Source organism: Colossoma macropomum, unplaced genomic scaffold (assembly GCF_904425465.1).
Source record: "Colossoma macropomum unplaced genomic scaffold, Colossoma_macropomum, whole genome shotgun sequence".
Taxonomy (NCBI): domain Eukaryota; kingdom Metazoa; phylum Chordata; class Actinopteri; order Characiformes; family Serrasalmidae; genus Colossoma; species Colossoma macropomum.
The window spans coordinates 24,246,857-24,260,693 of NW_023494798.1; the positions used below are offsets into that span (position 1 = coordinate 24,246,857).

General features: G+C 37.8%; 1 protein-coding gene across 9 annotated transcripts in view; it reads right to left on the reverse strand.

Moving 5' to 3' along the window:
• Window positions 1-2,549: 2,549 nt before the first annotated feature.
• Window positions 2,550-13,837, reverse strand: part of ppfibp2a (PPFIA binding protein 2a) — a 51,228-nt gene continuing 39,940 nt past the window's right edge. For 3 of the 9 annotated variants that reach the window (XM_036584871.1, XM_036584872.1, XM_036584870.1), the window contains 10 exons: window positions 11,665-11,782; window positions 9,112-9,247; window positions 8,886-9,014; window positions 7,430-7,580; window positions 6,911-7,022; window positions 6,318-6,406; window positions 6,078-6,200; window positions 5,699-5,824; window positions 5,087-5,275; window positions 2,550-3,905 (listed from right to left, as the gene is read on the reverse strand). In XM_036584871.1, coding sequence (XP_036440764.1) covers window positions 3,702-3,905; window positions 5,087-5,275; window positions 5,699-5,824; window positions 6,078-6,200; window positions 6,318-6,406; window positions 6,911-7,022; window positions 7,430-7,580; window positions 8,886-9,014; window positions 9,112-9,247; window positions 11,665-11,782 — 1,377 coding nt within the window. In that variant the 3' untranslated portion in view covers window positions 2,550-3,701. The remainder of the gene's footprint in view (window positions 3,906-5,086; window positions 5,276-5,698; window positions 5,825-6,077; window positions 6,201-6,317; window positions 6,407-6,910; window positions 7,023-7,429; window positions 7,581-8,885; window positions 9,015-9,111; window positions 9,248-11,664; window positions 11,783-13,837) is intronic. The other 6 variants (XM_036584876.1, XM_036584878.1, XM_036584875.1 and 3 more) reach the window with 4 other exon arrangements.

Here is a 13,837-nt window from a genome sequence, read left to right on the forward strand (position 1 = left end):
CTACTCAGGCCTAACTCCCTACAAAATTCCCTTACACTCATTATCGTACAGTCCACAAAAATAATGGAACAAGCTAATTCCCAACACATACAAGAAAAATATTACATTCACCATCTTTATATACATAATTTTATTTCTAATTCTTGTATTTTTGTTTCTAAACATAACACAAACTACGTTGTACACCTACCGCTGTTATATTTTTACAGACTGAATTCCAAAGACTTATTTGCTATTTCAAATATCAAATTATAACTTCCTTATTATCATGTACGCTCACTTGTTTACACTAAAAAGGGACAGGCCAATTTCCAAGACATAACAGTCTATCCAGTTCCTTCATTCCATTTCATGCTATTTTATCAAATTTCATTTTATCCTATCACAGTTTCTAAACACTGTACTGGAGTTCTCAACTCTGTATTCTGTACACCCATCACTTTTAAGTGTAATATATATTTTATGTAGGCTCAATATACATCTTCACAGGCTAAATTTCATTAACAGCGAGGAAGTTCCGCTGAAGGCAGTTTGTCATAACAATTTTAGCTAGCAAGCTAACAAATTCCAGCATAGAAGCTGCTCTAACTCCACCTTAAAGCTAGCTAAAATGAACAGTCTTCGATTTTGTAAACAGACAAAAGCCAAAAATCTCTTTGTCGACATCCACTCGTCCCCCACAGACCTGTGTTCAAGTTGCTGCTCTTAAAAAGCTTTTTACAAAACAGAACCGTTTGCTGTTGTTTTCCTACTTGGCTACATGTTACCGTTAGCACCCTGTCCTCCAGTGTAAACCGTGTTTGAACGCCCAAAACAAATGTACACGTTTCGAAACCTATTATTTCTTCGTGTAAATTAAAATTTGTAAAAGAAAAAATAATGACAAACGATTAGGGGGATAAAAAAAAACCTTAGAAATGTGTTTTTTGAGGAACATGGAGAAGCTGGCTTTCTTTTGGACGGCTCTGTTCACACGAGTAGCTAATGTGCAGCGACCGTTGACTTCCAAAGGCCTACAGACATCTTTCGGGAAGATTTTTTTTATATTTGATAACATTGTATTTTATGTGACAACTGTAAATCCAAAATTAGTTATTATAATTATTTTTTATTATGCTTTTATATGTTTCTTTTAATGTAACTCACTGTGGGCCAGGATAATTATAATGCTTTACAGTAAATGCAATGTTTGTTGATTTGTTTATTTTTCCTCTAATCGTTGTTCATGTTACTGGAGTCAGAGCTGAGCTATCTGAAGTCTTGTTTTAGGCCAGGGTGGAGAACTAAGACTAGGAGTGCAGCAGATCTGATGGTTTCTCCTCTGTAACACATCTACTAAATTTGGCAATTAACAGGAAAGTTGAATCAGGTGTGTTTGAGCAGGAAGATCGGAGCTCCTCACCCCTGACGGCTGAGACTGAGCCAAGTAGTTAACAACTTGCCTGTATGATACGATAGCATCTTGTTTATTCCTCTGCACACGAATGTTCCATATCTGATCTGATAATACTAAACATACCAATTTGAAAAATACTAAGCGTAAATGCCAGGGCGTGTTCTATCAACATGTCTAGGTTCTTTATGAATTAAAGGGCCCAGTTAATGGAAAACTTCCCTCGCTTTTTGAAATAGTCTGAAGTAATATGCAAACGTACCATTCACTATACTTAGTCCACATATGGAAATTATGCTGCAAAAACAGCCCATTTTGAATTGTGTCTGTGATGTCACGAGGAACCTTCACATACATCACACATTCAGGCTAGAACAGTTTATTTCCATTCAATTTGAAGCGCCCGGATATTTTCAACTATGAGTGACTTTTAAATGAGGCGTCATACAGGACAGCCAATCAGAACAGAGCTCGTTTATCTCATATCCATCTTAAAGGCACAGACACAAAAACAGACTGTTTAGTGCTGAGAGACAGAGGCTGGAAAATGGTCATACAAAATTACAATGACCATTTTTGGTTGAGACATCAAGGGAAACGATAAAAAAAAACCAAGAAAAGTATGATACAGAAAGAAGAAAACTTCTTCTATTTAGCTCAGGCTTGACTTTTGACAATTTTGACAATTGTTGGCTGTATCTACCATATGAGTGACCTTCTCAGGGCACCCAGAAGTTGCTCAAAAAGTGCACAGTTTTAAATGATTTTAACCTGTTAATATAACATTTGAATAATATAACATTTAAAACATTCAGTGACCACAGGATCTTAATCTGGCCCAGGTTGAAGAAAAAAAAAACTGCTGGGTCAAGTCCAGGTAATTGACTAATGTGGGTGTTGAACACTTAAAATCTGAATCTCCACATCTCAGGCAGTGATACTCTTCCAATTTACACATCTGTCTTTAGTCCATGCAGCACACTTTTACCTGCTCCTGGAACTTTCTAGAGGAAGAATGTTTCATAGTTGCTTCAAAACATACATCTTTAGATGCACTGACCGGTTAGGAATATTAAAAAAAATATCTCCTATATATTTTGTTACAACATATATATATTTTTTTCAGACCTGCCAAATGCAAACTGCATAGAAGCAAATAAAAGATATTTGTATACAGCATACATATGTACTACATATAGTCATTGAAATGTGCTAACTGTTCAGGTTTTGCAGAATCAAGTTGGTTGTTATGAAGTTCTTGGTGGTCCTGCTCTCTGGCTGAAGTACAATAGGTACAATAACAATCAACTAAGCTGCCATAGCTGAATGGGTTCATACACAACTAACTGTATTTTTGTGTCAACATTTTCAAAATGACCTGTTTTTTCACCAGCCAGAAGATGGCAGTATTGCACAACAAACACCAGACAATTCCGCGAGCCCTCCCAATCCACCCATTCTAAGTGATTTTTTCTCTACACTATTAGAGAGAGAAATTCATATGTATGAGAAAATACCATAACTGTCACTAAACAGATGATATTCAAGCCGTGTGATGCTGTCAAATCTATGGAAGGGGGTAAACTGCATGAATTAAAGCTGAGTTCAAGTTATCATTTAGAAGATAAGTGAGATGTTTGCTATCCTATCAAAAGAGCAAGGCTATTTTGAAGGAAAAAACACGTTTTGTTTGAAAACTGGTCACCCCATTTTCTTTTTTCATTATTTATCGACAACTTGAAGAATATAAGTAGCAATCTCTTTTTTACCAGACTCAAAAATAAGGTACTCAGTTTGAGGGTCACTATAATGGATAAACAAGTCTCAGCAATATTTGTCTTCTTGTTAAAGTATATTTTAATTTATTGTTTTAATGTTTTAACACATTTTTAAAGCTGGAAAATTACACTTACTGACCATTAACCTCTGAAAGAGAGAGAGAGAGCAGACAGACAGACAGACAATTGCACAGTTTGTATGTTCGCTGCTATTTACCATGTAAAGCATTTAGCATTGCTGAGTCAGTATTTTGGATGCTTCGTCAATGAATCTGTACACCAGCTTTCAGGTTTTCAGCATGCTAACAATAACATAATTCAAATTACACATTTTCTCACTTGTAAGAAGTCCATATGATTCTCAACTAAAGTATGTCCAGATGAATCAGTTGAGAATCGTATCCCTAATCCATCAAGCAGCATGGGCTGGGGTTTCTGTGAAGCTGTCCATCTGAGTGTAGGTGAAGGAGCAAGCATAGACTTATTGGCTGAATAGGAGTGTTACTGGCTGAGAGCGCATAGCGGGAGGATCAGCTCTGTGGCCCAACCTGATCCAGTCTCTCCGTGTCTCTGTCCACGATGGGGCTTAGACCCCTAAAGCTTCCTTGGGACCTGTGAGGGTTTCCGTTTAACACAGGTGAGATAGCCATATCTACTGGGCAGATGTAGTCTGCTGAATCATCAGGTCTTCTCTTCCTTAGGTGACTGAAGTTTGTGAAGCCAAGCTTCTTTGGCTGAAATGAGGAGGAATGGAGCAATGTAAATAAATATGACTACAAAACTTGCACCATATCAGAAATACAGCTTATACAGGTTAACGACTATATCTGAAATCACATATTCTAAACAGTAAGCCAAAAGACTAGTTCTGGAATAGTTCTGAAAATGCTAGTTCACACATGGGGGGGCAGTTAGAGATGAAGATTTCTTCTCTAAGCAAATGAGTCCAGCTGCCGCATTGCATTTAGGCAATCAAGCAAGAGCAGACTTGTCTGTCATGAATGGCAAACATAAAACTTTCACTGTAGATACAGGGGGTAACAATGACTATCTTTGTCTTCTTTGAATCCAAAACAGTTTTAGATAATAATGAAAATATCTCATTTATATATAACAGTTGAGAGTGAAGATTTGGAAGGAAAGCATTCCACTGAATGTAGTCTACATAGTTTGAGACATAAAGTAAATTTTAAATCATACAGAGCTTGTAGATTAATTGCTACGACCACTAGCTCGTCAATGAGAGTGAGCGAGCTAAATTGCTGGCTTGTATGGATGACTGGTGCACATTAAGAAAATTATAAAAGAATAAAAACATAAGTCTACATTTTCTTTTTATTGTAAGCTTTGGTTTAACATTAAACAGTTTACTGCCCCATATATTTTGGATATGATTCCACTTCTTTTCCATTTTTTCATAACAGAAATGACAGAAACATCCACGAGTGGGAAGCAGAGAGATCCAGCACAGCATCACATGGCAACAAAAAGTGCAAGTGGATGTGACTGTTAGTAGTTTAAATATCACACACACACACACACACACACACGCACATCTTCTAAGCCGCTTATCCTTCTGTGTCATGGGGGGAGCTGGAGCCTATCCCAGCAGTCCCTGGGTGGAAGGCGTTTAAATATCACTTTTAGAAAATAAAAAACGCCATCATTCATCTCTAATATTAGAGAAAATGTACCCAGATGATACATTACATCATGTGAAAAAACCTTACTGTCAACAGTTCAAACAAGTTCAAAGTTTAGAGGTCATGGAGCAATTAGCTATGATGTTTAAATCTGTTCTCCAAAAATTTCCAGACTCATTGAAACTCTGCATTGAGTATGCAAAGAAGTGTGTAGTGCATAGTGTAATACTCAATTTTGGACGTAGTGAAAGTGAGATTTTCTGATGCCATACCCGGACTTTGGCAGTGGTGGTGAGGGGCGTGTGGCCACTAGCATTGGCATACTCCCGTTTCTCTTGCTGGGCCTGGGGCCCTACCAGAGAATTGAAGTTTGTGGCTAAATGCCGTCTGAGGAGAGTCTTCTGAGGAGGGATATTCAGCAACATGGCCAAGGTCTCAGAGTTAAAACGAGGCTCCAGGATCTGATGTTGAATCGCAAAGAAGATTATTTCAAAAACAGTATTCCAAAAAAATCTGACTATTGTGCCTGATGATAGTAAATACAGTGATTATATAGTAGATATACAGATAATATAGTATACATAGGAGATTAGCGATAGTCTGGGCAAAAATCTAATTTATGTTTCGCACTGGAGCTACAAGGCTAATGTAGCTAAAACGCAGAGGAGGCTTAAAATCCCCAAGTTGGCATTGTTTAAACTGTGTCACTAAATCATCATATATGCCTCAAACCATGTATTTTTTAAGTAAGTGTACATTTGGGGTAGAGGGGGAAATTAAGAGAATGTGATTTGTGGCCAAACCAACACTTTCAAGTGAACAGGGTGAAGGAACAAACAATTGTGTTCTTATTCTGGAAAGGGGGATTTCACTGGATGACTCACTATGAGGCCTCCATGTACCCCGCTGCCTCTGAGGTTTGGGGCATACTCAGCCAGGTCCACAGAGCGCAGCCATTCCATTACCCGATGGTTAGACCACTGCACCACCTCTGAGGGAGACGTTTTATTCTGCAAAGAAACAGAAAGACAAACACATTGGTAGTATATGCAAGTATTCTACTTACTATTTTATAATCTCTTCTGTCAACATATATATATATATATATATATATATATATATATATATATATATATATATATTGTGTATACTTTCTAATATAACTGCTTGTTAAAGTTTTGCGTAAGCTTATGTATTAAGATTTGTGTCTCTTAGCATTTAGTGATTTAAGTTTCTACCATAAATACATCAAGACATTCTCACCTCGTCCCCTGGTCGCCGTCTCAAGCAGTGGGGGTTGAACTTGTTCGCATGGAGCACATGGATGGCACATTTGATGCTGAGATGATGGAGCTGACTTGTGACTTTCAGGAACAGAAGATCATTCTGAGAGAAGGTGAAAGTAATGTTAAAGATACAAAGGTCCATGCAGCAGCATTTTCACATTCCATTAGTATCACCTATGGTCAGGGGTTGTGGGAAACAGCTGCAGTTTGGCCTTACCACGGTCAGATACTGAAGCATTCTACCATCAACTCTGCTCTCATGGAACTGGTCTTTGTACTGAGGTAAGCCAATGTCATCCAACCACCCTAAGTTCAGAAACCAGGAGAAAAAAACATTTGCGAACATCTACTCAAAAGTATGTGTTTTAGATGATGAAAGGGAATGGAGTTCGCCTAATCGAAATGCTAATTTAACATTTTAATTAACTGACCTATCCATGCACAGCCTACAAATATGTTGTTTGTAGCTGCTGTTGCTAGGTAGTAGAATTGAGAAATTATAACACACAACTCTTTTATTAAAACACGTCAGAGTGTATTATTCATTTTTTAATGTTTAATTTTTTGTATGAATGTGAAAGCTCACACTGTTAGATCAGATGCAGTGTGTTTGTCATGTAATCAAGGTTTTTAGGTATAAACATTTAACTGATAGGCTAAGCAGGAATTTCACCATTGTAACCCACACCACCACACCTAGTAAACATATTCTAGCTATGTTCACAGAGAACAAAGAACACAGTCTTACATTATGCCTTAGTTTTGTGTTTTAGTACAAATAATTCTGATGTCCATTACTGGACTACTCACTTGTAACCCAGATGTGATCGAGCTCAGAGGATTTCTCCATTGCCTTGTTGCTAAATGACCTGAGAGCCAGCTGCAGCTTCTTTCTGTGGAGGGGATGTTTGATCCCCATCTCCTATGACAATATAGAAATGAAACACTACAGTAAGATACTGATACATGTTCAGGATCATTCAGGATCTTTGAACAATATGATTATATTTATTGTCATTGTGATAAATAATGTCACAATGTGTCACAATATATCACAGCATGCTTTTCTGAGCATCTCCTGAATATCATCAGTACTTATAGAACACTGACCAACTGTATGCTTCACTACAAAGAGAGCATAATTATTTCTGTTTATTTGGATTTAGCGTAGCAGATTGTATGAGGTACTTTTTATCAAGATCTACTCCATGTATTGTGGAAATGTCTTTTTTGCTATATTGTCTAACTCACAGTTAAATTACTTTTAATCTACTGGTAGCGACAGAGGTTGTAATATAAGGCATGAAAGATCATTTTGAAAAGGTATACCTTCTCAAATTCCTGTGGTGTGGCAGAAAGTAGAGTCTGACCGCTGACCACCCACTGACGGGCCAGATTAACATACTGACCCAGTCCATAGTCCTCCAGCCAACCACATACTTGCTCTGTGGTCCACTTAGAGAAGGGCACTGACATGTCCCTAAAGAGAGGAAGAATGCATATTTAGAATGCCAATTTTAATGAATACACTGAAGCTGAGCGTCCACACTGAAACAATGTTTGCAGAGTAATAAGACAGACACTACAATTCTAAAAGCCATTCAATAATGACTTGTAGTTGCAGACTTTAATATATAACTTATAGTTATTTTGGCTTGATCCTCATTCTGCCTGTTGGTCCCTCAAATCAAAATGTTTGGTTGTGGAGACTGCTCTCACTGCTTGCCATCTTGGTCAAAAATAAATAAATAAAGGCCTAAACGGCAATAGGGCGTTTGCCATGGGAACTGGCTTTTGTGGTGGCATAGTTAGAGTCCCTTAAAGGGGAATTCCACTGATTTTTCAAAATGTCTGGATAATTCAGTGGTTGATATATAAATAAAGTCATCCAGAGTGCTCTGAAATTATTAATTTGCAGAGAAACTTACTGATTTACAGATTTCTTTACAGTGGTGGTGATAGGAACCAGGAGTCCTAATGTCCACAATGCAAATACAGCCGTTGTATTTACTATCCAAGACGCCCAGTGAAGCTAGGGTTTTTTGTAATGTTGATGAATCTAAATTAATGGTCAGCCTGAAAAATAAGTTTTCTTTGGGCACTATTTCTTTAGAACATCCCTCATGTATCCCTCCACCATGAATGGATTAAAACAAACTGATTAAAATATGTTTTAGACCAAAACTACTAAAACAATGTCTCAGACACCAGGCAGTGTATTCATAAGCACTGAATGTAATAACTTTCTTTCTCTGAGAGAGTTTTTAGAGGCATTAAACTTCTTAGACGTCTGGTTCCTGTCACCACCACTGTGAACGACCCTGAATCTGTAAGTTTATCTAAAACAAAGCATTTCACAACAAACCGCTCTGAATGATTTTGTTGACATATTTTTACATGACCATTTAATTATGCATTAATGTTGAAAAATTGGTGGAGTTCCCCATTAATTCTTACTATATTTCGTCCACCAACAAATTGATTGGTTGAGCTACTGACACCTCACATACTTAACAAAAATATGAGGTGCTCTTTTCTCTCCTGCCATTTTTCCCCAAATTTTTTCTGTTTTTGCAAATGTGTAAGCCTCATGCATGTTGACTGGTCAAGAAGTGATGGAACAGTTATACGTTTATAAAAAGTTTCCAGTTCCAAAATCTGATTAACTCAGACATTTAAAAGGCCTTGTAAAATATTCAATCGAGTAAATTTATTAAAATGAAATGGGTGTTAACTTGGCATTAGATAAAACAAAGACTCTTTGCTGTATAATGAAGACTCCTACCGGACTGAGCGGCCCGAGTCCGGCGTCCGGGCCAGTCTGGGTCCAGCTGTTGCTCTGAAGCCCCCCCTCCTGAATTCAGTGGGCTCTAGGTCATCTCCCTGCAGACCCCCTGACTGAGTCCTCCTGATCCTAAACATAGTGACTTTTGCGTGAGCAAGGACAGCTTTTAATAGAACACAATGACACAGGTACACATGCACATACACAGGCATGCACTCTCACTCACTTTCCCCACAGCTTGCGTATGCTCTTGTTGTTCTTCAGATTTTCCTGTGAGACAGGAGACTGCTGTCCAGAATCCACTCCAGATGACACTGGCGAAAGATCAGATGTGCTTGTGTCCTCCATCCTCTCTGTCTTTCCTGCATGAAAAGTCAATACAACACATATATGTATTCAAGTGAAGTGCTGAATATTAATCACTGGAATATAAATAAGACACATTTGAGTAATCTGGAAAAATCTCTGCCAGACAAAAGTTTGTTTTCATTACCGTTCCAAGCCACTGAGAAGAATTTCATAAGTCAGCTATGTGTGATGCTATCAGTGCAGCTATGCTACTGTTTTAAGGCCCATTCACTGTTGTGTTTAGCACCATAAAATGTAAACAGTAAGTCTTTTAAACAAACTTTAAGAATTTCAAAAAAGACAAAACACAGAACTAAAAGTGACCTTGGGAATTTCACTGAATTTAATGGCTGCTGTTGTTATATCTTCTCTTTCCTGTTTGATTAGTATCCTGTTGTTATGTAAAAGAATCATGCCAGACATTTATAGTACTGTGAAAAGGTATTTGCCTCTTCCTGATTTTCTCTATTATTACACATTTTCACAGTGAATACTTTTAGATATTTAAACAAAGTGCAATACTAGACAAATATAACCAATCATCTGTTTTGTATTTTCTTTTGTATGGTCTAGTGTGCTTTCACAGATGTTTGGGCAAATACATCACGTCAATATGAGAGAGGTTTACATTCCACGGGGCATTCAAGCCTGGCTGTGTTCAATCAGCCGAATCTCATGATAAATTAAATCGGTTAAGTTGCTATTTGACTATAAGGGCAATTACTTTTTCACATGGGCTATTCACATGCTGAATATCTTTGCTAGGCTTTCATAAGATTCTCCTTGTCAAATATTACATTTTGATTAAAGATCTAAATGTTTTCACTGTTATAAATATGCTGTGATAATTGATCGTACCATACCATTCACCCAGGCCATACAGTCTATATATGAAAACCAATAGAGAAAATCAGGAAGGGCCAAATACTTTATCACAACAATGAATACACCTACTTTACGTTTATTCATTTAGCACACACTTTTATCTAGGGTGACACCGAAAATGTGCAAGCGGTGGAAGTGAAATCGATATAAAGTCCTCGGGAAATCAGAGGATAGACCAAATAAAGTGTGTTGTTCTTCTAAACAGAAGATAGTACAGCCAAGAGCCCAGGAGTTCTACAGTGAATGTGCAGCTGTGAGTGTCTGCCCTGAACACTAACAGACACCCAAGCATCTGGCCCTGGTTAAGGCTATAAAGCAGCTGTAGCCACAGGTCTGCTTCCAGCGATGGCACCACCCCAAAAAGAGAGAGAGAGAGAGAGAGAGAGAGAGAGAGAGAGAGAAATATTCTGAGAGACTAAGAGAAGGAGACAGGGCTAACTCTGGCCCTGCCTTGGGGCCCCCCACTACACTACCTGATCAAAGAAACGGGTAAAGCTTGGTGTGGTAGGAGTGGCCCAAGTGGTTTTCATTTGCTGAAAGGGTGGAGGATAGAAGGGGCCAGAAATATACATTCAAAGAGTTTCAGCAGACACCAGTGGTAGCTACCTAAAACCGGCGCACTCGCACTCCTGCAGCGACCTTCAAGCCATGGCCAAGAGATTAGAAAGCATAATAGAAGAAGAAAAAAGAACAGAAGACATACACAACATTTAAAAACAGACAAAGCCAGCTACAGCAGTAGTGAGGCAAGAGAATTTCACAAGTGGAGAGCACAAGCAGGGTTAAGAAAGCACTACATGGGATGTTAAAAGGCCCATATAATGGAAAAACAAATGTAACCTCTTTTTTTAAATAAAACAGTTTGATGTAGCATGTAATCACTGCTAAAGTCTCCAAAAATACCATTCATCCAGGCTATACAGTCTATATATGAAAACCAACTGCATAAGTGGCCTGTTTTGAAAGTATTGTTTTTGTGATGTCACAAAACCATCAAAACATTTAGAATTATCTGCCTTTTCAGATTTCAGCTGCTTACCCTCATCCATTTATACTGAAGTAGTGTTTCAGCCTGGACTGCTTTTTGAAAGAGGCACAATACAGGCCAGCCAATCAGGACAGAGATCAATATATCAGCCTTAAAGGCAAAGTGACAAGCAGCTTGTTTTAATTCTAAGAGTAAAGAGAGGTTGGAAATTGTAGCATAACATGACTTATGATTGCTTTTGTTACATAAACCCAAACATTAGAGGAAGCTCAGAGGGAAAAAAACAAGTAAAATGTAGGATATGGGCCCTTTAATGCCTTCAGGTTTAAACAGGTTTAATAATCATTTATTAAGTTTAGGACTTAAATTAAAATCTAAGTTATTCAGTTACAAGAGTGAGAAAATGATGTGATGTGGTCTTTCAGTTTAAGGGCTTGAGTGTTACGTATTGTATAACAAGGTGCTTATTTAGTGAACTACTGTTTTACTGACAATGCAGAGTGATTTCATGCTTAAATTACAGTGCTGTCAATAGCATGAGTGTAATGTGGTTCATACGCAGGTTGAGGTCTCCATCCTCACTGCTGTCTCGAGACCTTGCTTCTGAGCTATCACTCTTCCCGGCCTCTGTTAAAGAGGATTTCCCAGTCTGCTGTTTGGGGTCTGAGTTCTGATTCTGAAAAGTACAGTAAAATCAACAGTAACTTGTTAAAAAATTTAAGCTGGTATTCAAGGTTGTACAGACAGTAATTGCTCAGGTAGGGCTGTACAATGTATACAGAATTGTAGCACTGTGATTACTGTGATTGCGATACACCTTGTAATACATTAAAAACGCACTGATGTATCAATAATGTGACATAATCTTTATTTGATTACATGAATGCACTGAATAATCAAAAATCCACAGAAACACTTCTTTGGAACATCTGAGATTGGTGAAGAAGCAGGGGTGAATGAATTGGAGAAAAATATTTAAATGTAGTTTTTCTGACCAATATTGTAACTGCAAAATATTTTCTATACATCAAGAGGACATTCCAGCCTAAAAATAGTTTAAAACTAGAGTTGTGTAATCTGCAGTGCAGCCTTCACAATTTTGTTTTTGTTAATTAACCTTATCTCACTACAATTCCCAGCATGCATTACAATGAAACATCATACGACCACTGGGTATCCCTCTGGTGTCAGCCAATCCTAACTACTAGCTTAGCCACTGATGTGTGGGCTAATAAATATATCTAAGCTAGCACTACTGTAGCCTAATTCTTACCTCAGTCATCAAACAAAATCATAAATAAAACAGCAATGTTATACATTCAGAATAAATTGGTAACCATCAGTGTTTTACCCTTTCAACCTGAGAAAGGAGTGAAAACTGTAATGAGATATGCAGACAGCCAATAGCTAACTTGCTAACTTCAGCTGTTAGCTTGTCCTCAACTGAAGAATTATGCGTGTTTGCAATAACATTATTTATCTGACTTTCTGCACTCACCACCTAACAAAAAAATAATTGAAGACAATGCTGCATTTTGAAAATTGCACTTTTTTGAAATTGTGATTTTGATATAAAAGTGATTAACAAACATTATACAGTAATTTGCAAAGGTATTGCTTCCCCCTTAAAAGCCATCAGATTTGTTTGGATTGTTCCAGTGAACACTTTTATTGCAAACCAATATGCTCTTAAAATAATTTTCAAAGTCAAAATTCATTGAAGTTTCTCACAAGCTTTAGTTTTTAAGCAGACTGAAGCAGGTCGTCATGTAGAATCTCTCTGTTTTTTGCACCATCCATCCGTCCTCCAATTTTAATAAGATGCCCAGTCCCCGCTGAGGAAAAGCATTCCCACAACAGGATGCTGCCACCCCCATACTTCACTGCTGGGATGGTGTTTGTTGAGAAATGGGCAGTGTTAGGTTTGTGCCACACACAGCGTTTTAAATGCGTTTTGAATTTTGTCCAAAAAGCTAAATTTTTGCCTCATCTGACCACAAAACCTTGTCCCATAGTTTAGTGTGGTCACTCTGATGTTTTCTGGCAAACTCCAAACGTGCTTTGATGTGTTTTTTTTTTTCAGTAATGGCTGCTTTCTAGCCACCCTACCATACAGGCCAGATGTATGAGGAGCTCTTAATATCGTTCACTGGTGCACCTTCACTCCAATTTCAGCCACTGAACTCTGTAGCTCCTTCTGAGTGATTTGTTGGCCTTTCTGTGGCTTCCCTCACAAGTCTCCCTATTGCTCTGATGCTGAGTTTTGAGGGATGGCCTTGTTTAGGCAGTGCTGGGTAGTATGATGCAGCTTCCTTTTCCTCATTGATCCAACAGCACTCACTGGGATATCCAAATACTTGAATGTTATTTTGTAGCTTTTTCGCATCTTCTGCATACCACTAACTTTCTCTCTAACTTCCTTAAAATGCTCTTTGGTCTTCATTTTCACAGCTTTCCTTCAGATTCACAGTCTGACCTATGGTACTTAAATCATGGCAGTCTTTTATTGAGAAAAGGTGATTCTGAATAAAGTATAGGCCAGTTGTAATCTTTCAACTGCGTAAACTTTGGGCTTCCACCACACAAGGGTTGAATACTTATATAAGATAGCATTTTTCAGTTAGTAATTTTTGTGCCAGAATATTTTCTTACATAAAACTGATATCACCTTAAATGAATAAATCTTGAGGGTCAGTCCAAAACATGACATTTGTACTCAGATATATCTGAT